Source organism: Candoia aspera, chromosome 11 (assembly GCF_035149785.1).
Source record: "Candoia aspera isolate rCanAsp1 chromosome 11, rCanAsp1.hap2, whole genome shotgun sequence".
Taxonomy (NCBI): domain Eukaryota; kingdom Metazoa; phylum Chordata; class Lepidosauria; order Squamata; family Boidae; genus Candoia; species Candoia aspera.
In genome coordinates, this window is record NC_086163.1 from 17,783,590 (window position 1) to 17,807,991 (window position 24,402).

A 24,402-nucleotide genomic window follows, 5' to 3' on the forward strand; every position below is an offset into this window, starting at 1 on the left:
CCACAATAGGGCTGCAGAGTGTGCAATTTTGTCCCAGGTATTAGGGAACACAGCTAGCTTGAATTTTAAGAACATGCCCTGTATCCCACTTAACAGCTTCTATGTTCTTCTATTGGTATGCATTTTACCAATGCTTTAGGCTATAGTCCAGAGATAAGCAAAAAGCAATCGCTAATCCATTGGTGATCTTCCAATGGACTAATGAAAACTTGCAAGGGTTGCTGCAAAGAATATTAGAGGAAGCTTGTAAGACACTTGGCTTCTTAAGCAAAAGCACATACTCAGGATGACTTAACACAAATTATTGCTTTGTAAATTTAAAGCCTCAATGGGCCATGACAGTTTTCATAAATAACAAAGTCAGCCCAACCCTACTGTGAATAGGCTTTGCTGGTAATTCACCCCTTAATGACTTTATTTCATGGACCATTAAAGATTGGCTCCTGTATTCCACCATTAGCTGGAGTTTCTTAATTAACCGAGTCAATAGTTGTTGCATAGTCCAAGAATCTCATATAGACGTTTTCTGTACATGAGCAAATTGTGCGATCCACTCATGGTATTAGTTTCTTTGCAAGATCATTTTGTTTAGTGAACGGTGAGTAAACAAACACACAGCTGGTAGATAGGACTGCAGCATAAATAGACTGGTTTACTCCTCTATCATTTTTTAAGCACAGAGGAGTTCCTGAGGAGCTGAGATGCATGTTGAGAGTCTTGCACTAAAACTGTTGTTTTTCCTATGGAGCAGAAGAAGCAGGCAAGAAAAAGAAAGAAAATTGCACGGTCCTTTATCTCTGTTCCTCTAGCTCTCCAGATTTTCAGACATAGATAAAATCTGGATGGCTTTATCTAGAGGCATACATACTACCACTGAGCTACAGCACCTTTTTGACATGCTGTGAAGACACAGGTACCCACTTTACCAAAGATGGTTACATTTACAAGGAGTATCTTATGAAAAACATAGGCATCCTTTAAGTACAACCTATTTGAAAATTTTATGTTTTGTGCATCTCAGCACCCCCCCTTCCCCTCCCCGCTGTTTCTTGTATACCTGAAAGCCTATTGATATCCATTTCTAGGTTGAGTAAAATATGTTTGATTTCAGAACTCCCGATATCATATAATGTTAAATGGTACGTTGTGATCGACATTCCTTATTGCCACACAAACAGACAAGGACCTATTTGTCTGGACACATTCATCTGTCAGAGCTTCCAGAAGGCACAAATTGTCTGCAAAATGCTATGTTTACAAGGTGTGCCATAGAACACCATGTTTTTATTAACCTATATCTGGGAATTAAATGCCTCTTTTGTTTTTAAAACCAAGGAAGAGCACAGAACATAATAAAAACTAGCATAGAGAATCACATCAAAGGTTCCTTTGGTACATCTGCCATTTGAACCTAGCAATTTGCTAACATGCTTTAGAAAGTCCTCCAAAACGGCAATTTGTCTTCCTAAAAAAATTAGTTATAGAAGACAAATTGCACCAATTCTCCTGCACCAATTCTTCAAAGGTATCTCTACACCCACATTTTATTTCTGAACACAAGTCAAGCTGCTTGCATTCATTTAGGTTTCTTAAATGTGCATAGTTTAATAAGGAATTACTCAACAACGAGAATCCAGTGTAAGAAATTAAATCCATTAATGACCTGCCATTTAGTCCAGAAGTGTGAATTTACTTTCAGTAGAATTTAGAGCTGCTTTCAGATCACTTCTCAGAAAACTTGCAGTAGCTTTTGTAAATGATTTAAAGCCAACTCAATAAATACTTTTTCTTTCAAAAGTACACAGTATAAATTTGTAAAAAAGGAAAAAAAGTGAACTTAAGTGAACAAAGAGGGCATCTCAAATCCTCTGAATATTCACATTTTTTATACAAAAGGGTTAAGCTTTGACCATTCACAGATGGCCTGACTTCAACTCAGATGCATCTTTACATTAACAATCCAAACGGCAAAACTGAGTTTTGGGGGTTTTAGTTCATCAGCTTAAATCAAGTACCATTGCAGACAAAGCATTCATGTCTCTCATGTGGGGATGCTGGGCAAGGATCTCCTCAATCTTCTCCCCCTGCTCAGAAGTAGGGAATATTTTTTTCAAGGCTTCTTTTAAATGGGTTGTTTCTGTGGCAGATCTTGGAGACGGGGGAAGGCCTGAGTTTGCCAGGGGCGCTGTAGGAAACAGAGGCAAGGCCGGGGTGAGAGCAGATAGTGGGCTTGGGGGCAACTGTCCATTCCCTTCAGATTGCATCAGGAAAGGCGATATCCCCAGAGGAAGATGACTTCCACTTGCAAGGCCGTACTGGGTTGGAACAGCTCTGGAGAAGAAAGGAACAACGTTCAGTGTGAAGAGTCTTTGAATGGTAAACAAACAAGCAAGCTTGCCCCTGGAAGAGGGCCTACCTCCAGTCATCGTGAAGACAGCCTACATTTGGTAATCTTGGGGGGCGGGGTTTGTCTTTCTTTGGAGGGGGAGTGCCTCTGAGTCAGTGTCGACTCCTGGTGACTGTCTGGACAAGTCCCTGCAGTTTCCTTGGCAAGGTTTTTCAGAAGTGGTTTGTCACTGCCTCCTTCCTAGGGCTGAAAGGGAGGGACTGGCCCAAGGTCCCCCGGCTGGCTTTGTGGGACTAGAACGCAGTCTCCCGGGTTCTAGCCTGATGCCTTAGCCACTACACCAAACTGGTTCTCAATCTAGCTCTTACTGTAGCCTTAAAATTACGTCACTTTGTACTTTATCATTTGATATAAGCAGCCAAGAAAACTTTTAAAAGCTTTATTAGATCTTTGTGTCTTGGTACAATTTTCTTCCAGCTTAAACTTCAACCTTTGAAATAATTGCATCACGGATCCCTCTGTTGCATGCTCTCTGATACCAGGGTAACATCATATTTACAAGGAACCTACTGCATTTTCTATGTGCAAGAGATGATTAGTAAGAATACGCTGGGCTCATCTTAATGATACAAGTATGTGATGCAAATATACACACATCTCATAAATTAAGTTATGGCAACAAAAGTTAAATCAAATCTGACAGCAGAGCCACTCCTACATGGGCTCCACAAAAGAAAGGCACATACAGTCTTTCTGTATCTCATGATCTTTTCGTGAGATCCAGAACTCATTTTTATTTCTGTTTCCTCTTTTGAAAAAAAGGAAGATAGTGCTTGGGAAGCCCCTAAAACATTCTACCTGAAACCCGTTTCCTCCTGAAGAAAATGGTCCAATCCTGGTCCATTCCGTCCCATGGGATCATCAGGAACCATGAAAATGTCTCCAGCAAAAGTGTATTGCAGAAGCCTACCACAGCGAAAGAGAGGGAGGTTTGCAATAAGAAAGCAAGTATCAAAAGTACAGGTAGTCCTCACTTAATGGCCATTTGTTTAGTGACAGTTCAGACTTAGGACGGTGCTCAAAAAACCGGCTTACAACCAGTGCTCACACTTGTTGCAGCGTCCCAGCGGTCATGATTTGGGTGCTTGGCAACTGGTTCGCATTTATGACCATCGCAGCATCCCGTGGTCTCGTGATTGCCATTCTTGACCTTCCCGGTTGGCTTCTGGCAAACAAAATCAATGGGGAACCACATGATTCACTTAACAACCACGTGGTTCACTTAATGACCACAGTGATTTGCTTAATGACTGCTGCAAAAAAAGTCATAAAATTGGGTTGGATTCGCTCAATGACCGCTTTGCTTAGCAACCGAAATGCCGGTCTCAATTGTGATAAATTAAGCAAGGACTACCTGTATAAAGAGATGTCATTATTTATACTGTGTACACACACAAACACAACTTGCAAGGTGATCAAAAACGCAAGTACCTCCTCTGAATAATCTCCCTCCAGGTCGTGGATTCATCTACAAATTCTCTGAAGTTATCATTGGTAACGATAACTCCTCCAGTTTTTTCAGCAAGGTGCAGCAAAAACCTATAACACATTCATGAGAATCAGTATCAACGCACTGAAAAAATTCTTAAAAAAAAATAAATTATTAAGACATTTAAAGGAACAGAATAAATAGCTACCTAAAAGAAAAAAGAAGGTAGAGACATAGTAAAGAATGGAATTTTAAATTTTATAATTGTAAATTCTTTTATTTACTTTGTTTATAAGTAAATAAACAAAGTTTAAAATTATCATAAAATTTAAAATTCATTATTTCATGTATTAATTAAACTTACAGAACTAGGTTCATTATTTTTCTCTTTATTATTTTTTTCAATTCTTTTCCCAATTCTTTTGCTTTTCCTTTATATGATTTATATGCTTCTATCTTTGGAACAATGACAAATAGTGGTGATATCAATATTAATTCATGTTTAGAGTGTTCCTAGTTATTTCTTAATTTAATTTAAATTTATTTTCTATCCTGCTGTTATTATTTTTATAATAATTTTATAATATTTTTATAAATAACTCGAGGTGGTGAACAGACCTAATACTCCTTCGTCTTCCTGTTTTCCCCACAACAGCAACCCTGTGAGGTGAGTTGGGCTGAGAGAGAGTGACTGGCCCAAGGTCACCCAGTTGGCTTTCATGCCTACAGTAAGGTGGGACTAGAACTCACTGTCTCCTGGTTTCTAGCCCGTTGCCTTAACTACTAGACTAAGATAACAAGCCTGATTTACATGCAGTTTCTGGGTAAGATGTTGGTTGGATCCTATCCTCCAACTGGTGGTTCATCAATCTAGAGGTCAATTGCCACTGACCTCTGCAAGCGGAAGGAACAATTAGGATGCTCTGCCCCAGACATGCAATGGATTTACTTGGTTAACAGCTGGTAGTGGGGGTTTTTTAGCATTGGGGAGGGCAGTTCTGCCAGAACCCTCACTGAACTCTGGAATACAGAGACCACGGGAACACTGGATGACACTGCCTCCCAGTGGCCTGTCTCTACACGGATCCCAGAGATCTCTTTGGCTTACTGGGGAGCAAACAAGGTTATGAGCCCAAGTTTGGTCTTACATCTGGTGAGTAAGAGTGACGAAGAGACAATATGCTTTGTGTAGAAGACTGTCAGGCAGTGCTGTTCAGGGTGACTCCCTTCCTTTTAGAGAAACACAGATGGGATAATTTCCCACCAGGCCACAATCAGCAAGAAAAACAGTGAAAGGGGTGAAAAAAAGAAAACTAACCCCCAAATCGTTAAGAAAATCATTAGCTTTTTATGATGTCATAGCATGATACTGTGTTTATATAAATAATCACAAGTTATTTTTAAACAATTAGGGTTTTTCAATGCAGCTTTTTTTCCCTGATATCTTCACAGATCTCCTTCCAGTTGTGGTAGTTTCCAGGATAATTTTAGAGTTTAAAAAAAGAAAAGAAAGGGGGTGGGGGGAGGAAGGTTTATTTTGAAATCATCCTAATACATCTGAAAGGAAGTCTGTGAAAACATTAATGGAAAAAAACTATTTTTTAAAAAAAATAAATCAGTAAATTCATTTCTTGATCTATATTCATTATCCAACAATCAACATATGTGAACCTATCTAATTTTTCTAATGGCAACTTCTCAGACAAAGGATTAGCCAGCTGGGGAGCTTCTCTTTCAAACAACTAAGTGTCACAGAACTGGAGACCAGGAACAAACTCTCTTTACCTGTCATCGTGAGATGCAATCCTAGCTCCACATACAATTCTTGCTGGGGTGAGGGCCAAAATGCCAACATCTTGGAGCTGGGTTAAGAAGTGCTGCTCTATGAAAAAAAAAAAAAAAGAGGGGAAAGAAAGGAAGAGAATAAAATGGATATATTTTATTTTGGTAGGAAAGTACCAAATAGGCCACAATGCACATATTACCACTTTAAGTTTCTCTAACCATCGAAGTACTTCCTGCACTGTGGTTCTCACAAAAAGTAAGAAACGGATCTGGAGACTCAAGGGCTGACAGCAGAACAGGTTCTTAGCTGTGTTCTGTAACCACAAAGCCTCTCTCTGCTGTTTAATTCCTTAGCTAAGCTTGTGAATGAGTATTGGAAAAGTGGAAGTTGTAGTTCAGATAAGCAGAAGGTGTGAAGTTGGAGAAGCCTTCCTTAAATCCACAAGTCTAAGAAACAGTTCTTTTTATTCCTTACCTGTGATATTAGAATCTTTCCGTGTTCGCCACTGTGGGACAAAAACTGTAATCTTTCTATGACCACGCTTCCAAAAATAATCGACAGCAATCGCGATTCCTCGACAGGAAAAGAATTTTTGCAGACCATGGCTGTAGGAAGAGAGAGAAAAGAGTACTATTTCTTAATCTTCATCACTGACTATTTACCATCAACTATCAACTTCTTGAATGAGGGGTGGGGTAGAGGTTAGAATCAGTAAAGATTCAGATAAACTAAAAATCTATCCTGCATCAACTTTAGGGAAGTAGGAAAGTAGGAAACAGAAACTCATACAATGATCTTTATTAGCAGTAACTGTAGGTGTTCTGTAAAAACTGAAAGTTACCCTATGACTTTAAGGTAGGGAGGCAGATTTTCAGGATTCCCATTTCAATGAAGCTACTCTGATGCTACAGCTGAAAATGTTCTGTTACTTCTCACACAAAATTGAAGACTGAAAAACAGCATGCACTGATGTCATGACTACAACATATTAAAAAGTTGCACAACAACAACAACAACAGCAAAAGATACTGAAAAGAGAAAGACCACTTCAAGCATTGCTAGGGGTATTTAAAGAGGGCAAAAGAGAAACAATAGGTGATATTGCCTGAATATAAAAATGTTATAACAAGCATACAAACTTTATAGCCAGCATTCAGTTAATCAGTACAAAATTCTAGATGTACCAAGAAACCACAAGTGGAAGATAAAATACAAAAAATATTAACCTGAGCAAAAGTATACTGTTGACCTCTTCTCCAGCAGTCCCTAATATCCTTCCAAATGAGAGTGAAAGTGATTACCAAAAGAGGTGGTATTCCCCTTCAGTGGATGCATTCAAGCAGAGGCTAGTCAGTTATCTTACTTTAATTTGGATTTCTGCACTGAGCAAAGGGTTGGACTCAATGATCTGCACAGCCCCTTCCAAGATTCTAAACCATTTGGTCAGAATCCAGACAAAAAACTAGACAGAACTAATTAAGAATACTCATGCATAATATACAAAGTCACTGTATTGTGAAACTCCTTCAAAGTCAAAGCTGGCCACCCAGCACAGATTACTATGGAACTAGAAAAGGGAAGGCAGATCAAACTGCTATTCCATGGGACTGCCTGAAATGTGTTTACAAACTGCTGGTGACATTCTTGCTTTAGACTGATACAAGGATTTCACCATTCATCGGGCTAAATATTTCAGTGTACGGTAATAGAAAACCAGGGGGTGCAGACTGCATAGTTCATAGTTCTATGGAGGAGGTAAAGCCTCAGGCCTGGGATAAGCTCCCCACCAATTGTAAAATGTAAAACTGGTCAAGGTAAATAGGGTTCAGTGATGTGATGGCTGGTTTCCCACAGTAATAATTAACCAGTTGCCTATGATGTGGTATTAGCAACAGGTATTCAACTTCACAGTTGAAAACTCAACTCATATGTTTCAGCTATATAATTCAGAATGCATTTAAATGCAACAATCTGCATTTAACTCTAGAAGAATACAAATGCCCTACTGCGGTGTACAATCACTTGGCCCGGTGGTCTTTCAGATTGTCTTAAATTGTAAGAGTTGATTCTTTTCCATTAATACTTGAAGGGTATCACTGGAGAGTAACAACATTCTATTCCTATTTCTGGAGGGAGGTAGAAAATTATTAAGCAGATTGTGGCCCTTTCAAAATATGACTTTCAACATGAGTATATTGGCAAACCTAGGTACTGGGGAGGGGTCAATCCCAATTCATCACTAAATACAAACTCTACACAGTCATGTGTTCGTATAAACCTCACTATCTTATTTATTTTCATTGTATTCAAAATGCCACACCTAAACTGGATATTTACTGTAACAGCCTCCCTTTCTGGCAACTGCTTTTTGTTTTGTGAGAAACTATTTCCCCTTTCACAGAACTTCCCCCCCCAACCCCCCCCCCAAAAAACTTTGAATATTATAGAATAAGAGCCATGCTAAACCAAACCAAAGCCTATTTATTCCCTCAATCACTTGAAACATTGGCCAGTCAGAAGACATGACAGTCACTAAGGAGTAAAAAAAAAAAAGGCAGAGGACATTATTCCTCTTTGATTAGAGATTATACCTGGAACATCAACTTTAGTGAAACACGAAGAGATATATCCCTGACAGTGGCATCCATAAAAAGCTGTGATTATGCCAAAATGATTCCTCTCATCATGACGGCATCATCCAAATGCTGCAAATACATACCTGTGCCAGAACACCTCGCACAAGTATGTAAGGCATGGCTCTTGTGTGATGATGTCATATTGTACATCTGCACCACCTTGTCCCCATCAAATGCCCAAGTCTGAGGCAAAATCTACACAATAATGTAATTTGAACCTTGAAGGGTATCACTAAAGTTTTATATATATATTTTCCTTGCTGTGAGAATGTGTCCTTGCAACAGAAGAGGGACAAGCAGCTTAGAAATGAGAGAAACCAGCAGCATGACTATAGTCTTTAGATTTCCTTCCGTGTATGGAAGACTTCTTCAAGGCTTCTATTAGTCACCATCTATCCACACATTCTCCCCACTTCCTTTATACTACTCCATAGTAGAAAGAAAAACTAACAGGCAGAAGCTTGCCCAAGGCCAAGCCAAGAAACAACCAAGATATAAAAGCAGAGAATCTAAAATGTGTTCTAGATTGAAGTTTGGAATTAATGTCAAATCAGTGTGGTGTAGAGATTATGATGAGATCTAGGACAAGGCTCAGTTCTGAGTCCCTCGCATTCAATTACAGATGAATGCTATTACCCTAGAATACTCTGGGGTGTTGATACAGAGATCATTCAAAAGCAGAGATGTTGTACAACGTATATACTACTGTATTGTCTTGTTGGGCTGCTCAAACAACATTACCAGCGCTTCCTTCTAGTTCCTCTTTCTTCTTTCACCTTAAAACATTTGGCCAGGTTAGACCTGTACTTTCCAAACTGCATACCGGGGCACCATTCTACAATTTTAAAAATTAAATAATTAGTGGATTTGGTGAATTTAATTTGATGAGTCCATAGACTGTATGAATAACTGCTCCAGACTTGTTTCCTTCTAAGTCAGTGTTATAGTACAGAAGATGAAACTGAATGATCCATTTTTTCCTGATGCAGGAGAAGTGCCTGCTTCAGAATGGACTGCCCTGTGTTCCTCTGCATGAGTTGCTCCTCAAGGTTTGCTTCCTTCCCAGTCGGACTGGGAAGATAGTAAAACTGCCAAACTGGACAAGGAAGGAAATCCACACCTCCAATTAAGTTTTCTGGGGTTCACCATTTAATCTCTTTCCTCCCCTCAAGTTGTAACCACAATTTCTATAGGCATTATTTATTTATTGTGCCAGGACTATCTCACTCTTGGCATATTTCAAAGTAGTTGAGAGAGGCTTGCTGGATCAAAGACTACTGTTGTCCAAGAGGGGCAAACCACACGCCTTCCACAGCCCTACCCCTTTTCTACTATTGCTCTATGCAACTAAAGATTAGTGAATTTGTAGGAAGGAACAGAGTATTTTATAAGATGGCATAGATAGCTAACTAGATATTTCATTGTGAATTTCACTTGTAACAGCTAATAGTTTTGATAATGCACATACTTCTCCGTGTTAAAGATGCTGAGAACAAAGGTGGTGAAAATGTGGGTGCTCTTCTTAGTGGCATATGAGAGACCTAACACAAACTAAGAATCTAAAGAGCTAGAATCTGTGTGCATGTGTATACACACATATGTGCAACATATATAGAAGACAATGAACTGAAAGCTAAACTTAAGAGACAAAAACCACAATGCATCTCCACCCAGGTTATATGTCACACAATATGGACCAAGCTGACTTTTGGTACTGTTGCAAAAGCCCAAAAAAACCCTTTAGACTTCCTCTAACAAGATCACAATTAAATGTGATGCATAGTGTTACACAGCTTCAATATTTGCATAGCTTTCCCCACTAGTCCCAATTTGGGGAAATCCACCTGGAATTTAAAATGAATCATAAATGCAACTTTCATCCTACATCAGCATTTTATGAGCTTTCTGTCAAGCGAGGAGACTATTTATGGCAGTGGTGGGCCTTTAATATACTTTGAAAAAGAGAAAAGTGAGTGACAATTCAGTTGGGTATGCATTTTTAAGCAGGTGCCTTTAATTGTTAGTGACAAGGTAGTTCTGCAAAGGACTTTTTTTCACTCTCATTTTAAAATCTAGCAAGTGACCTGGGATGTAAAAAAAAACACCTGACTTTGGCATATCCATCAATCTTAGCCCAACTGGAGGGTGATTACCTCCTCTGAATTAGACTCTGCCTTACAATAGTAATAGAAGTCCTGTTTGTATTGCAGTTTTACCAACACATGTCCAATATCTAAGAAGTATCTTAAGCTTTCAACTTCTGGACATGGCCTTGGTGCTGAGAGTGACATATATGTAACATCAAACTACACTGGAAAGATTCATAATCCCAGATCAGTGTTTCTCAACCATGTCAACTTTAAGCTGTGTGGACTTCAACTCCCAGAATTCCCCAGCCACCAATGGCTGGGGAATTCTGAAAGTTGAAATCCATACAGCTTAAAGTTGCCAAGGTTGAGAAACACTGCTGTCTAGATGCTGCATTGATCTTTGCAAGATAGGAAAAAGGCTAGGCCAAAAGGCACAAGAGACTGGCTCCTCATGGATATGAAAGGCCATTCCTTGACGTTTTAGTTCTCATTAAAAATTCAGTTGTCTCTTACACTTATTAACAAGGAGGCAGAATTATATGAGCCTACTCACCAATACATTTTCTCTCCTTTTCCAATATTCCTTCCCATCATTTTAAGGGCACCAGGATAGCTATAAGCAACTTAGGATAAGATTGCAATTTAGTAAGGGTTTTAAAATATTAGGCCTGTTATGCTTAGGTTTTAGCTACCTTGGAAGCTTCAAGAATCCCCAGAGACATCTTTGGGACATTTCCATCTGCCAATTAAGGGATGTGTTTTCTCACGCAAGTCTCCTCGCTTACTAGGGATCAACGGTGCTCTGATCCAAGAGCAATGTTTCCCTATCATGTGAAAGTTACATGCAACAAAGGACCCACCACCTTGATTGCCATACGCTCCTTTGTCAAAGCTTGGAAGCCTATGGAAAATTTGTTTAGCATTAAGTGTGGCCATTGTTTTGGGTTGTTTTTTTTTTTTTTTTAGAAAACTCTGTAGAACAGAGTTCCTCAACCAGGGTTCTGCAAGAAGTCACCAGGGGTTCCCTGGGATATCAAAATTTATTTAAAAAATTATTTCAAATTCGGGCAACTTCACATTAAAGAGGTTTTGTTTTTTATTTTTAGTTTAAGAATACTGTTTATGCATATCCACAGGCCTACCCATGAAACGAACATAATAATTTTGCAACTTCTGGCCTCTGTTTGAGCCTGAATGGGCAGGGGTTCCCTGAGGCCTGGAAAATATTTCAAGGGTTCCTCAGGGTCAAAAGGTTGAGAAAGGCTGCTGTAGAAGATACCTCCAGGTCAGTGACGGAGAAAAGCAACTTTAGGAGGAGGATTCAGAACAGAAGAGGGAAAGGGTGCTAAATTGGTTTCCCATTAGCTGATTCTCCTCTGTTGGGATTCCAAACATATAAGGCAGCTTGCTTGGTGGCAGCAGCAACAGGAGGTATGGATAGGATTCACGTACACATGCGTGCACGCATGCACACACACACAGAGTCTGTGTTCTAATCTTCTTTCTCAGCCATCAGATCCTTGTTTTCCATATACCTCATGTGCCACAAAGTTCTACCCCTCATGCTCCTGTTTTCAGAGGTGAAGTCAGCCTCTATGGCTCTCAAGACATCTGCCTTTGAGCTACAGTTGATTTCTAGTACCTTATCTATCTCTGGTCTTACAATTTTCAAGTTTTACTTTTGGAACTGCAATTTCACTTAAAGCTGACACAGTAATTCCCGCAGGTAAAGAAAAAAAAAATCCTCAAATATTGTTTCCTTCTGCAAATACTGCTAAAACAAACACAGTTACCTAACAGTGCAAACATGCTCCTGTGTAGATTTTTATTTTATTCAACTGTCTGTGGATTAAATCCAAACCTGGCAAAAGGGTTACCATAGTGCCTTCTTATACACTGAGAGAGGGTTCTCTTATACTAACCAAAGATTCTCATCCCGTTCCAAATTTTCATCTGCAAACCACCACCACCACCATTTACAAGATATACAGATAGCCCTTGCTTAACTATGGAAATTGGGACTGGCGACTCAGTTGCTAAGTGATGCAGTTGTAAAGCGCAACGTCATGTGACCGTGCTGACTTACTATGGCAGTGCCGATTGCCACTGTTAAGCAAAACCCACACAGCAGTTTAGTGCGATGTCAAGTGATCGCCATTTGCAACCTCCTGCCGGTTTCCCTGTTGACTTTGCTTGTTGGAAGCCGGCAACGAAGGTTGCAAATGGTGATCACATGACCATGTGATTCTGCGACGTTGTAATTGTGAGCTGGCTACCAAGTGCCTGAATTGTGATCACTTGACCGTGGGGATGCTGAGATGGCTGCAACTATGAGGACCCATTATAAATCCCCCTCATTCAGTGACATCGTAATTTCGAGCAGTTGCTGAATGAGTGGTTGTTCAATAAGGACTACTTGTATAGGAAAAAAACTTCCATAACCCAGTTTAAAGACAGTTTGAAAATGTGGAAGTAGAGCAGAAGAGGAAAACAGTGCCTGTGTTCTCATGCTATACTTTAGTTTGGAATGCAAATTTACATCTATTTTAAAAGGTTCTAATAACACTAAAAAGTACTTGATAAACATAATATTTAGTCAAATATTTATGAAGCATGAAGACCTTAAGCATCCTGCTAGAGACTTCCCCTTTCCTTTCTATCAGAAAAGAAGTTTCTGATGAACCCTATGATGTCTTATGAAAACAATCAACAAAAACTTTTTGTTTCAAACTTTACTATTCATATACAAATGTTATCAGCTCATTAGTTCATATTTCTTTAACTAAACAAGAATTCCAGCTTTAAATGGGAGGTGTTGGTTTAGAGAAAGTGAAGACAATACTGCATTGATTTGAAAAGGCCATGAATTTAAGATTATCTCCTCCAAAGTGAAGAATTAGACTGAAACAGTTGTTTGCTGCCATTATTGTACTTCTTCCTTGCAGTTATAGTATTTTTCCCTCTATTTTAATACTAGAACACAATCAATTATCAGTCACCAATTCAAAGTACAACATCAGATTATGCCCCCAACGAATAACTGGTAAAAGTTCCCATCTCTACCACATAACTGATTTCATCTTGCATGGGATACTTAAAAAGGCCAGAGATCCTGAAAAAATACCTTCTTTTTATATACCTTGCCTCTACCATTTAAGACTTTAAATTATTTTAATATGTGAGCATAGAAGTCTCTAGTGCAAATCTTATTCAGCAGTGAAATTCTTAACGGCATCAGCAGCTCTTTATCTTTGTATTTCATTTAAGAGCAGTAAGGTTTAGAAAATATTGACTCTCTTAATGGGTTTGTTTGTAAGGATTACCAGCGTAAAATATTTTAAATATTGCAATATACTATAAATAAGTGTGGTCACATCTGAACAGTGACTCTCTCATGCTACCTTAAACATGTATTATGGGGACTATCCAAGAGGTAAGATCAAGTAGAGAAAGAAAATAGCAGAGGATGTAAATATAAGCAAGAAAGCGCGGGCCAGTTGCAGCAAAAGTGACTATTATGCATTTCTTAAGGCGGTGCAGATGCCAGCAGACCCATGAACTTAATGGGATATTTCAACTGTGGCATGCGAGTTCAGTAAAAGGGCCTTTTCACTACATTTTTAATTCATTTCTGGTACTCTTCGGGAACGACATGTGAGCTACAGGAAGACGCTTTGGGCTTTAGAGCTACAGCTTCGCTACCCAGTTTGAGAAACAAACAGCCTTTTTAAACTTTTATATTATTTCTGGGTATTACTCAACTTGCTGAAGGGAATTCAGAAAGGCTGTAATTTCAAACTCAATTTAAAGACAAACACTCATCTAAGTTCCATTCTCGACAAGAAAAACTATCAGTCTTGCCTTCTTTCATTTCCCCTCTCCTCCCCATCCTCCTTCACTCTACTGGCTTCTGGAAATCAAATGGTCATCCATACTCACGAAATTGCAACATTGCTGCCATCTATTACTATGTACTTTAAGTGGGCTCTCCCTGGCTCATTTTTCAGCTCCAGCTTGTATGGTGTTTTCAAAGACTCTAGAAATCTCTGAACCCCAGTGACTGAAGGATCTGCATGATGACAGTACAGTCCCCCCATTTTCTTTTCTGGATAAGGAGTTCTTAATTGTAGAGGAAGTATGGTGTCTGGAATCTGCTTTGGTTTTTCAGAAGGGAATTGCTTGGTTCCAAGTTGCACAGGACTGCAGATTTCCTGTTGGTCATGCTTCACAGATGATTGTTTGGGACACCCACGAAGAACCACAGTTGCTCTCTGAACTGGTGGGTGTGTGCTCTCCCAGCCACTCCTTGCTATCAAGATCAGATCTTTGGGCTTATCTTTGGTTGCCATATGTGCGTTACTACATGCATTCACGAAGCCGTCACTTTCAACATCACTTGCCTGGGAACTCCTACAATGTTCTGAACAATCTGAGCATATTTTGCTGATATCTTTGTTCAATGAACTTTTGTTACCCAAAAGAGCAGTTCGGTTTGCAGTGTCTAATCCATGGGTTTTGTCTTCAATTATGCAGGGCGCTTGAGAAACAGAGACAATGTTTGCATTTTTTTGTGGCTCTAATTTACAGCCTAGATCTTGGTGGACATCGTTGCCAGAGCTGCCTTTATTTTTCTCTACCCGTGTTTTGATATTCTGGGAGATAACTCTGAGCTTGTCTTCCTCTTCAACGCCCATTTTGCTCTTTTTTTCAATTTCTTCTAGAAGTAGTAGTGGCTCGGCCAATGGTCCATGTTCGCCAATCACCGTTTCTACAATTTTCTGAGAGTAGCCCATACTTTTGAAAAAGTTTACCAAAATCCTGTATTCCATCTCCTCACTTATTTCATCAGCGTCTTTAGTATTTAGTAACTCATTTGTATCTGTGACCAAATCTATCAACACTATATCATCATGTGTTTTACATGACATCTGCTTACATTCCTGATTGTTTTCGAAAGAAAACTGTTTCTTTGGAAGCCTCTCATCATCATCTGATGACCTCCTTTTACATGACTGCCTTTCTTTTGATGCAAATGCTTCCAGAGAAGTTAGACCATTTATAGGCAAAAAATGTCCTCCAGAAGTATCAGGAAAAACTGTATCCATTTGTTTGGCTAATTCAGAAACTGGTGTACCTGCATTGTTTCTTGCTTCCTCTTGACCTATTTTGCCATCACTGTTTATTACAGATTGTTTCTGAATCTGAATTGGGTGTTTCAATGTCCCATCAGAACTGCCAGGATCTACAATTCTGCTTTCTGTTTTGCAGCCCTCATGCTGTGCGAGACTAAGCAGTTCTTTCTTCAATGAGCTTGGTAGGATCAACAAGTCCATTGTATATTTATCTGCATGAGCTTCAACAAGGTGTTTGAACTGTTTCTTCACTTCTGACTCCCTGACAGTCAACACATTTATGTTGTTTTTGAAGAGGTTCACAAACTGCTGAATGTGGCTCCTGGCCATGACAACAGGCTCAGTGCGACCCTTAATACCGAGTGTCCCTGTCTCCACTACAGTAATATCAGCAGAAGTGCCCTGAATAAGGCAATTCAGGAAGAGGCTTTGGGCTCCTACAAAAATACAATGCATGTCTTTGGGATAATATTCCCTCTCTTCCAATTCAGGTTCACAGATTCCTTTAATGTATTCCTACAAAAAGAAAAAAAGGGGAAAAAAAAGAGAAAGCATAAATTAGGGCAAATGACAGTTCAGCTCCTTAAATTTGTGCCTTACTAAAGCTACAGCTCTAAATGCTGTCAATGATTATTTATTACTGTTTTTATTGCTCTTTCTCTTGTTGGAACCCTGAGCAGATTGCAAGAAAATGGTACTGGTGAAAACAATCTTATTAAAACCATCATCCTTCATTTTTAAAAAAGGAGTGGGGAGGAGGAGAATTCCTTAAATTAAGCTGTTGCCAAGTGTGAATCTCTAGGAGAAATATGAGGAGAAACACCTCTGCACAATGAGTCAATCTGATCTGATATGCAAGAGTCTGCACCTTGAAGCATAATTTTCTGTTTGTGTGTGTTGCTCTGCGCTGACCTTGTGTTGAACTCTAAGAACATAAAAGAGCTTTCTAGCTCATAATTACATTTATGCTCAGGTTCTGAGAAAATACTAAGAAACACAGTATCACGGTAATTTATTTGTGCCCCAAAGAGATCTTCTTATAGGAGTTGCAAATACATGAAAGCAAACAACATGAGGTGCCTTAACTGAGGTTTTCACAGTTTAAAGAAGGAGAATGAGTAACATCTCCCCATCTCATTCAGGAGAATGCCAGTGAAAGCAGTTATTCTCTTTATTTTCTAGAAGGGCCTATCAGTACAGGCCCATATCACCAGGAAATAATGGTAACATACACAGATCATCTGTAGCTTCCCTGCTGTTATATTTTATGTATATAAAATAATAAATATGAGTAACATGGATTCTTAAAGTAATATGAGTTTCTGAAGACAGCTTGTCTGTGCTCATCCACTTTTTTGTGTAATATTCCTCTGCAGACTTCTTTGGTTTAGCACACACATCATTGTGAAAAACGAATAATGACTTAACCAAGGGCATTTCCATTCAGGAATGAAGCTATCACTTCAGCAATCTCCAGCACACTCTCATCACCCAACAGAATTATCTACAGCACCCTTCCCTAATATACTATAACCTGCATCATTCCGAGCCAGCATGGTCTCTACTGGCTAGAGATAGAGTTTTAGTCCAACATATGGGAAAGGGTGCCTCATACACTGAAAACTCGTATCAGAGAAAAAGGCAGTCATGAATTCTTCTTCCAAACCTTAAAGTAGACTGATAATGTTCACAGGAGAACATTACTTCCTCCTTGTTCCACATTTTCCTAGTTAGCACCTATTGAAGGAAGCCAGTTCAACCCAGGTTTACCAGTAGGTGATGATTCATAGTGGAAAAACTATACAGTAGTAGTAAACATATTTAAATAAACCCTCTATTGTTCTGGAGGGTAAAAGAATCCAAATTCTCTAGTACAGAACACTTCCTTCAAATATTAAGATCCTGGAATTTATCTATTAATTAATGTACATGCATCTAATCCACCCCAATCCTAGAGGACTCTAGGTAGCATACAACCAAATACAATATAAAGATGCACATTAATAAAACCCCAAAAGTAAATATAGGGGATGAAAGGCTCCGAGCAGGACCACAGGGGCCCAAAGGCTTGCTGAAACAATATTGTACAGCCTTGGCTTGTTTACAGAATATTAACAAGGCAGAGGCTGCATGCACCTCCAACAGGAAAGTTCCACAAAGTGGAGGCTGCCACAGAGAAAGCCTGTTGTCTAGCCCATACCCACTGAACCTCAAGAGATGGGGTGAAGCGGGGACTTTTAAAAGACCGTCTTTTGATGACTAGATAAAATTCAAGGCATTGAATAAATCTGATTTATTAAACTTCAATGAAATTGAAAAGAGCTCATGACTTATAGACAGTTAACAGGCTTAAAAAAATAATAAAAAAATACAGTATGATACCTAAGTGTCCACAATGGGAGGAAGAGGAGGAAATGTTGTGGTCTCATGAAACACATTTTGCCATTCCCTGCCCTCTTCCACTCATGCCCCAACACGGACACTTAATTACGTATTTGGTTGTACGCTAAAAAAGAAAGTAGCTGAAGCCACATGGTTTATATAATAGTGTCTAATACACTATATAGATGCAAGGATGAAAGGCTGGGGTTTGCATCATTACATTGCAATGCACATTTCGCCATTTTTCCATCACAGAAAATGAACGTACCTACATCATTTAAGTTCTTATTTTCAAAAGGAGGTGGCATGCAAGCCAGACAGCTTGCGATCCAGAAATATACATTCAAGCTCTCTTTAGCCACTGGAACCAATGACACATTACAAAAAAACAAAAAACAAAAACTGGGCCATGTATTTCTGATTTCAGAGCCACAGCATCTAAAAACTTGTTGACATTCAACTTTAAACACCCAAAGCAGCTAAAATAACCTCCCTCATCAAAATATTCCTTTTCTACTTATAGTCAAGATTCCACCCGCCCCCTCTCCCCCGAAGGAGCTAATCCGTCCCTAAACCTGATTCAGGATCCTTTCAATCCAAAAAGCATTTTTATAGCTGAAACTTTATAGAACAACATTCGAAGACTGAAACTCCCAAACAACATGCAATGGGTAAATAAAGAGTTTTTCTTCATCCCTGAAACACCTATTTGCAAAAGAGGCTGCTCGCTTATTAAGTATTCTGTCTTTTCACCTTTAAGCACAATTGCAACCATGGTAAGATCTCTTTGCTGCCCAAAGAACCTGTCACTGCAACTCTAAATGTACAATGCATCTAATGCCTTTTGGGGTTTGCTTCCCTTCCACTTAGGACACCTTGCCCAATCCTAACCCAAGCCAAAATACTTTGGGTTCTCTATGCATATCTGATTTTTATTCTTGTACTATCTAAACCATTTCCTATGGAATAGCAAAGAATGACTTGAGTTTTCATGCAGGACAAAAGTCTGGTTCAGCTATAGGTAGTTGCTGCCTATGACCCACACATCCATCTTACACCATTCTAATAGAGCTGATAGTATTTCAGATTTTAGTAGTAAAGAATATGGAAGTAGATGAAACGTAAAGGAAAATGTCTCTAGTGCACAAACAGCAGAAGCAGCTATACTGGCCTTAAGATTCTGAAAAATAGATCACTCTACTGGCTTCAAAGGTAGCTACAGTTCTCACGTCTCTATCCTGACTACAGTTTTCAAAGAGATTACTTTTCATATTTACAACTGAAGCAATAAGCATTGCAACATTCCGGTTTTACCCTGAAAATATGGAAGAGTTCGTAGTTAAAATTGTGTAAGCCCAACTGCTTACATAGTTGGGTAACTGATTGATAACAAATGTCGGAGGTTTCTAATTTACTGGTTGTTTGTATGCTTATTCCTATTTTCAGAAGGCTATTCAGCAGGAAAGGAGAATATCTAGTTTGGCCAAGAAAAAAGGCTCATGTTTCTTACTCTAAACCATAAACCAGAGACACTCTTTGAAGATGGCTTGTTCAGAAACTTTAACTGGTTTGAAATATGGGATGACCTGTCTAAATGATTACAACATGCTGATGTTAAAATGTTGTTTACAGGTTCCTAGTTTATTTCGAGTCACAAGTCAAAGTACTGGCTTTCATGTGCAAAGCCACAGATGGCCAGGAGACCTAAAGGAAAGTCTGGAATAATTCTGCCTTCAAATGTTAAGTTAGCGGCAAACTAGGAGAAAGCCCCTTTCTTTAAAATCCTATTTACAGAATACTAGATTGTACCATTTTGATCTGAAGAAATCTCTTGCTCTGCCTGCTGCCGATTCATCAATTGGGAAAAGCAAAGTAGGAGCTGTCCAAAAAAATCACCTCTATCACCTCTTTATATATTCTATTTCTGGGATCCCTGAAGATTAAAGAATGGGGCAAAAATCCTAGTTAAGGAAAGGCCTCTGCTCCAAGCTTGCTCAGGCTTAAAATCTTACATATGATTTATAGCCCTTTGGATATGTTTTAAATTTCAAACCTGAACAATGTTTGGTGCAACTTGCTTCCATTGCACTGATTTCATATTCTGCTAATGGTTTTATGCTGAAATAAATTTATTTTTTAAAATACATTTAATTTAAAAGTTTAATTTTGAAAAAGTGCTCCCAATAAGCTGCCTAGATATATAATGTAAATAAGGTTTTCCTATATACCAGATAAATCTTGCTTTGATGGCTACATTCTTTTGTTGCTAGCCTTAACGATCTTACATTTTAACGTACACATATTTAAAGGAAACTTTTGAGAATGACTGGGAGTAGGGGTGCAAAATGAATGAGACTTCTATAGCACTCTGGATCTCAAATGCTTAGGTTCACAGGCAAATTAGGTACCCACTGATTGATTGATCCTTCCTTCCTTCCCTTTCCTTTCCTTCTCACAATACATAAACTGCTTCTAACAAGGTCCCACAAATAAATACTTCCATGTCTGTGGCCTTCTCCCTTTTTCATCTGTTATAGTTACAGATGCATATTTTCCTGCAATGCATCCCAAGTATTTGTTTACCAGTTACCAGCAAAAGTCTTTTTCGCCCTGTACTTTTTTTAAAAAAGAAATCCTCTCCTCCCTCCATAATCTATATGGTACTAATATTTGTATTAATACAGGTAGTTCCAGAAGAAGGAAACACCTTGAGTCCTAGATAAAGGACTGACATGCTCTTTATAATGTGAACATTAAATACCCAGAAAATTATGGACCACATTGAGACCAATTTAACTGTCAAAAAATTGTTGTGCAGGAGAACATTGTTTTGTGGTGATTTTATAAGACTTCATTAGAGAAGACCCGCATTCTTCCCCTGAAACCAAGTTCCATCACAGTTAAACTTTCATTTCAAACAGCAGTGGAATCTTAAATTACAAAGAATGCTGTTTAAGACCTAGACAGAGCATGAGGAAGAAGAGGTGGTTGGGCATGAGAGGCAGTCTTGAACACTCTCTGCTAAACCTCACGCAGGTAGAAAAGATCAAGGAAGAACTACAGAGATTTTAGTAAAATATCCTTAATGCTAGCCTCGGGTAAATAAGAAAATGTTCCCAGCCTCATTTACAATGAGCAAATTAAAGTGGAGTCTCTTTGAATGATTTGAAAAACTTCCCAGATTTCTCTCCATCTGGACAAAGCTGCCATTTATGCGATAAGCTTCCAACTGGCTCTCCCACTATCTATTGATTGTTTATGCCTCCTCTCTCTTCCATTCCTTTCCCAGCCTCCCCACAATCTCTCACACTCTCTAGGTCACAGGTGTGAAATACACAGCAAACTAATATCCAAGTTCTACAGTTACAATGCAGGAGGAAAAAATGCAATTGTCCAAAATTCAGTTCCTGGCATCTTAATATAAAGGATCCGTAACATTTAAAGTCTCTGATTCAGAACCTAGCGAACTATTACCAGTATGCATAGACAACACTGGGCTAAATGGACTTACTCTTCCTGCCTGCTCAGAACTATCTTTGCTATGGCAAAAGCAGACAAGACACAGGAGATTCGTGATCAGCCCTAGCATGCTACAATAGATCACGGCAACAAAACTTTTCTGAATGAGCCCCAGCCCTCAATAAATACAGTTGCTAATAGCATTACAACAATGCATTCTGCCACTTTCCTCAGTGTTTTTCTGTTACAATGAACAAGCTGTGTTGCCTGTTTTGGCTCTGTGTCCAATGGATGGATCAGGCTGGTGAACAATTACAGGGGAATTTTTCCTAGAAAGCAGGAAGAATATAGCTTCTCAGTGACCACTGTTCTTCCAGCTGATGGTAAAAGCCAAATGGCACTGACTCGACAATTCTTCAGTCAAGAATCCAAGGGAGCTGAACTGATTGTTCCATCTCAGTAAAAAGACCTCTACCTCACAAATGCTTGGTTATTTATCTGCCACAAGCCTAGAGTCTTTCATATAAGAGATTATAATGAATTTCTTTCCTCTCATTACATTTTATATTGATGCAGAAACCTCTTTCACAGATACACATGCATAAGCACAAGTGTTAAATCTGCCGATATATACCAATACAAGATTTTATCACTTCCTGCCTGTAATCTTAGAGGTAAAATACAGCCATCGAGACTAGCAGTCAGTTGGGGCCATACCCCTGCACTTTCTACCCCCTCACTAAGTCACTCTTTGCTCAAGAAGGGAAACTTGATGAAGAATTGTGTTGTGGCTGATATTACCCAATTGTGGGTCCCCCCACATTGATTGTTAGACATGGTGGTCTTTTTTATACACATGGATATGATTACATTTTATTGGCTGCCCAAATCCAATGGACTCTGGGTGACATACAAAACTAGGAAAATAAATGAAATCAGATGGACACCCCAGAGTAAAATGATCTAATAAACAATAAAATCACCACAACAAAACAGAAGACTTGGCAAATAATAATAAGCATCAGCCCAAGGCCTGGTACCAAAGCCAGGTTTTCAGAGCTTTCCATACACACACACATGCATTAATGCCTATTTCTAAATAAATATGCTTAAATACATATTTACACATAAATGTATTTGCATGCATATCTGCACACACATACACAAACAATAGACACAGAGACATGCAAGCCAGATGGAGTGGGGAGGGTCAGAGAGGTTAACACAGAAACATTCTCCCCAAAGGAATGTCATTGCAGACCCAGCCAACATTATTTATTTGCCAAATTTATATAGCCACCCATTTCACCTGCATGTGACTCTAGGCAGCAAACACAATTAAAACACCAGCTAAACAATCCACATAATTCAACCATTAGAACCAATTAAAGACAGTTAAAAAAATATAACAAGGCAGGGGAATGCGCTGTCTATACTTGTGCACCATGCAGCCATTTAACGGGCTCCACTCTTCTGTGGGCTCCCCAGGCCCGATGGCAAAACCAAGTTGAGCGTCTTCTGGAAGGTCAACAGGTTGGGGCCAATCTGATGGGTCTGGTGGGGTACAGGAGAACCTTTTCTGCTGTTGCCCCAGCCCTGTGGAGCATCTTGCCCCCTGAGGGGAGGTTGGCCCCCACTCTTCTGGCCTTCACCAGGAGCCTGAAGACCTGGCTTGGCCAACTGGCTTGGGGGTCCAAGAGTGACAGGCAGTGGGGGGAGGGTGGGTTGGTGGTTTAAAGGCGCTCTCTCTCCACCTTTTAGTTTTCCTCTTTTATCTTCTTCTACTATCTTTTGTATTTTAAAAAAAAAATTAATGATTTTTTTTATTTGTAAACCGCCCAGAGTCACTTTTATAATAAGATGGGCGGCGTATACATTAGATGGAGTGATAGATAGAAGGCTCCCACTTCCTGGGTCCCGCCAGACGAAGCTCCTCAGCAGACGGGACCGCAACACGCCCCTCCTGCTGGACCCGACGGACGGGGAGAGGCAACCGGGGAGAGGCAATCCCGCAATCAGTCCCTTCGATACCCGCGTCCCCAGGGCACCCGAGCCCCTCCACCCCCTCCAAGCGCTCCATCCCCGGCCCACCTTGGCGCTGCGCACTTCCTCCCGTTCGCCCACCAGGCTGAGCCAGATCCTGCGCCCGCCGGGCGGCGGTGGTTGCTGCCCGGCCGCCGGGAGAGTCCAGCCGCCGCCGCCGCCGCCGCCCAGCGCCTCCAAGAATGCCAGGCGCACCCCGAAGAGTCGCTCGATGCAGCCGCGGCTCTGCTCCAGGAAGCCGCTCTTCTCCGCCGGCGCCGTGAACTCATCCAGCACCGGCTGGGTCTTCCTGCTGCCGCCGCCGCCGAGGCGACCCTCCTCCTCCGACCGTGCGGCTCTGGCGCGGAAAGCGGCCATTAGCGAGGCGCCCGACAGCCCGCCCAGCGAGAGCGACACAAGCGGCGGCAGCGGGAGGAGGAAGAGGAGGACCGGCGGGGGCGGCCGCCACCGCCGCTTCCCATCGCTTCGGGCCTGACAACCACAAGCGCCGCCACTGCCCGGGAAACTCCCCTGCGCCGCCGCCGCCCTCACCCCGGAAGCTCCTGTGCCTCATCGCTATGCAACGGCGACGTCACCATGAAGCGCCGATGCGACACACAAGGCGGGCGGGGCGGGGCCGCCGCCGACCTCCAACGACGCCCCTTCCTCCGGCGCCTCGCCTCTGCCCGCGCGGACTCCGGGCCGGCATGTTGAGTGAGGGCAAGGCGGTGGGCGGGGCCTCTGGGAGCGATCCGGTCCGCTCCTCGTCCTCGCGCGCCCTGTTGCAGCAGGCGTGGGAAAACCGTGCAGCGAAACGGGCTTGGGAAACCTTCCGGCGCCCTCTTGGTGCTCGGAGTGGACTTGCAATTATATTATGGGGGCTACAGTGTATTCTTTGGGGTGTGATCGACGGCGGGGGGACGAGGTGGAGTGTTTTATAAAACTTATCCCCACTAGCAGGGCTCCCTCTCCTTATTTCTATGTTAGCAAACGTGAATGCACCGGTTGTGTAGTAGATGTTCCCCAATGAATGCTATAACCCTTAACCCCGCCCCTCTT

The 24,402-nt window shown here is 40.6% G+C and overlaps 1 protein-coding gene across 1 annotated transcript; it reads right to left on the minus strand.

Annotated features, from left to right (window-relative positions):
• Positions 1 to 1,669: 1,669 nt before the first annotated feature.
• On the minus strand, positions 1,670 to 23,907 carry N4BP1 (NEDD4 binding protein 1). The gene is made up of 7 exons (XM_063312710.1): positions 23,413 to 23,907; positions 14,288 to 15,996; positions 6,097 to 6,227; positions 5,622 to 5,718; positions 3,839 to 3,946; positions 3,206 to 3,313; positions 1,670 to 2,331 (listed from the first exon to the last, which is right to left on the minus strand). The coding sequence occupies exons 1-7, from the start codon at positions 23,719 to 23,721 to the stop codon at positions 1,998 to 2,000; spliced, it is 2,796 nt and encodes a 931-aa protein (XP_063168780.1). The 5' UTR covers positions 23,722 to 23,907; the 3' UTR covers positions 1,670 to 1,997.
• Between the last annotated feature and the right edge of the window lie 495 nt (positions 23,908 to 24,402).

Coding starts and splice junctions, on each gene's coding strand:
- N4BP1 (XM_063312710.1), bottom strand. CDS start 23,721: ATGGCCGCTTTCCGCGCCAGAGCCGCACGGTCGGAGGAGGAGGGTCGC. Junction 3,314..3,838: donor AGGGAGATTATTCAGAGGAG/GTACTTGCGTTT, acceptor TCGCTGTGGTAG/GCTTCTGCAATACACTTTTG. Junction 2,332..3,205: donor CAGGAGGAAACGGGTTTCAG/GTAGAATGTTTT, acceptor TTTCTTCTCCAG/AGCTGTTCCAACCCAGTACG.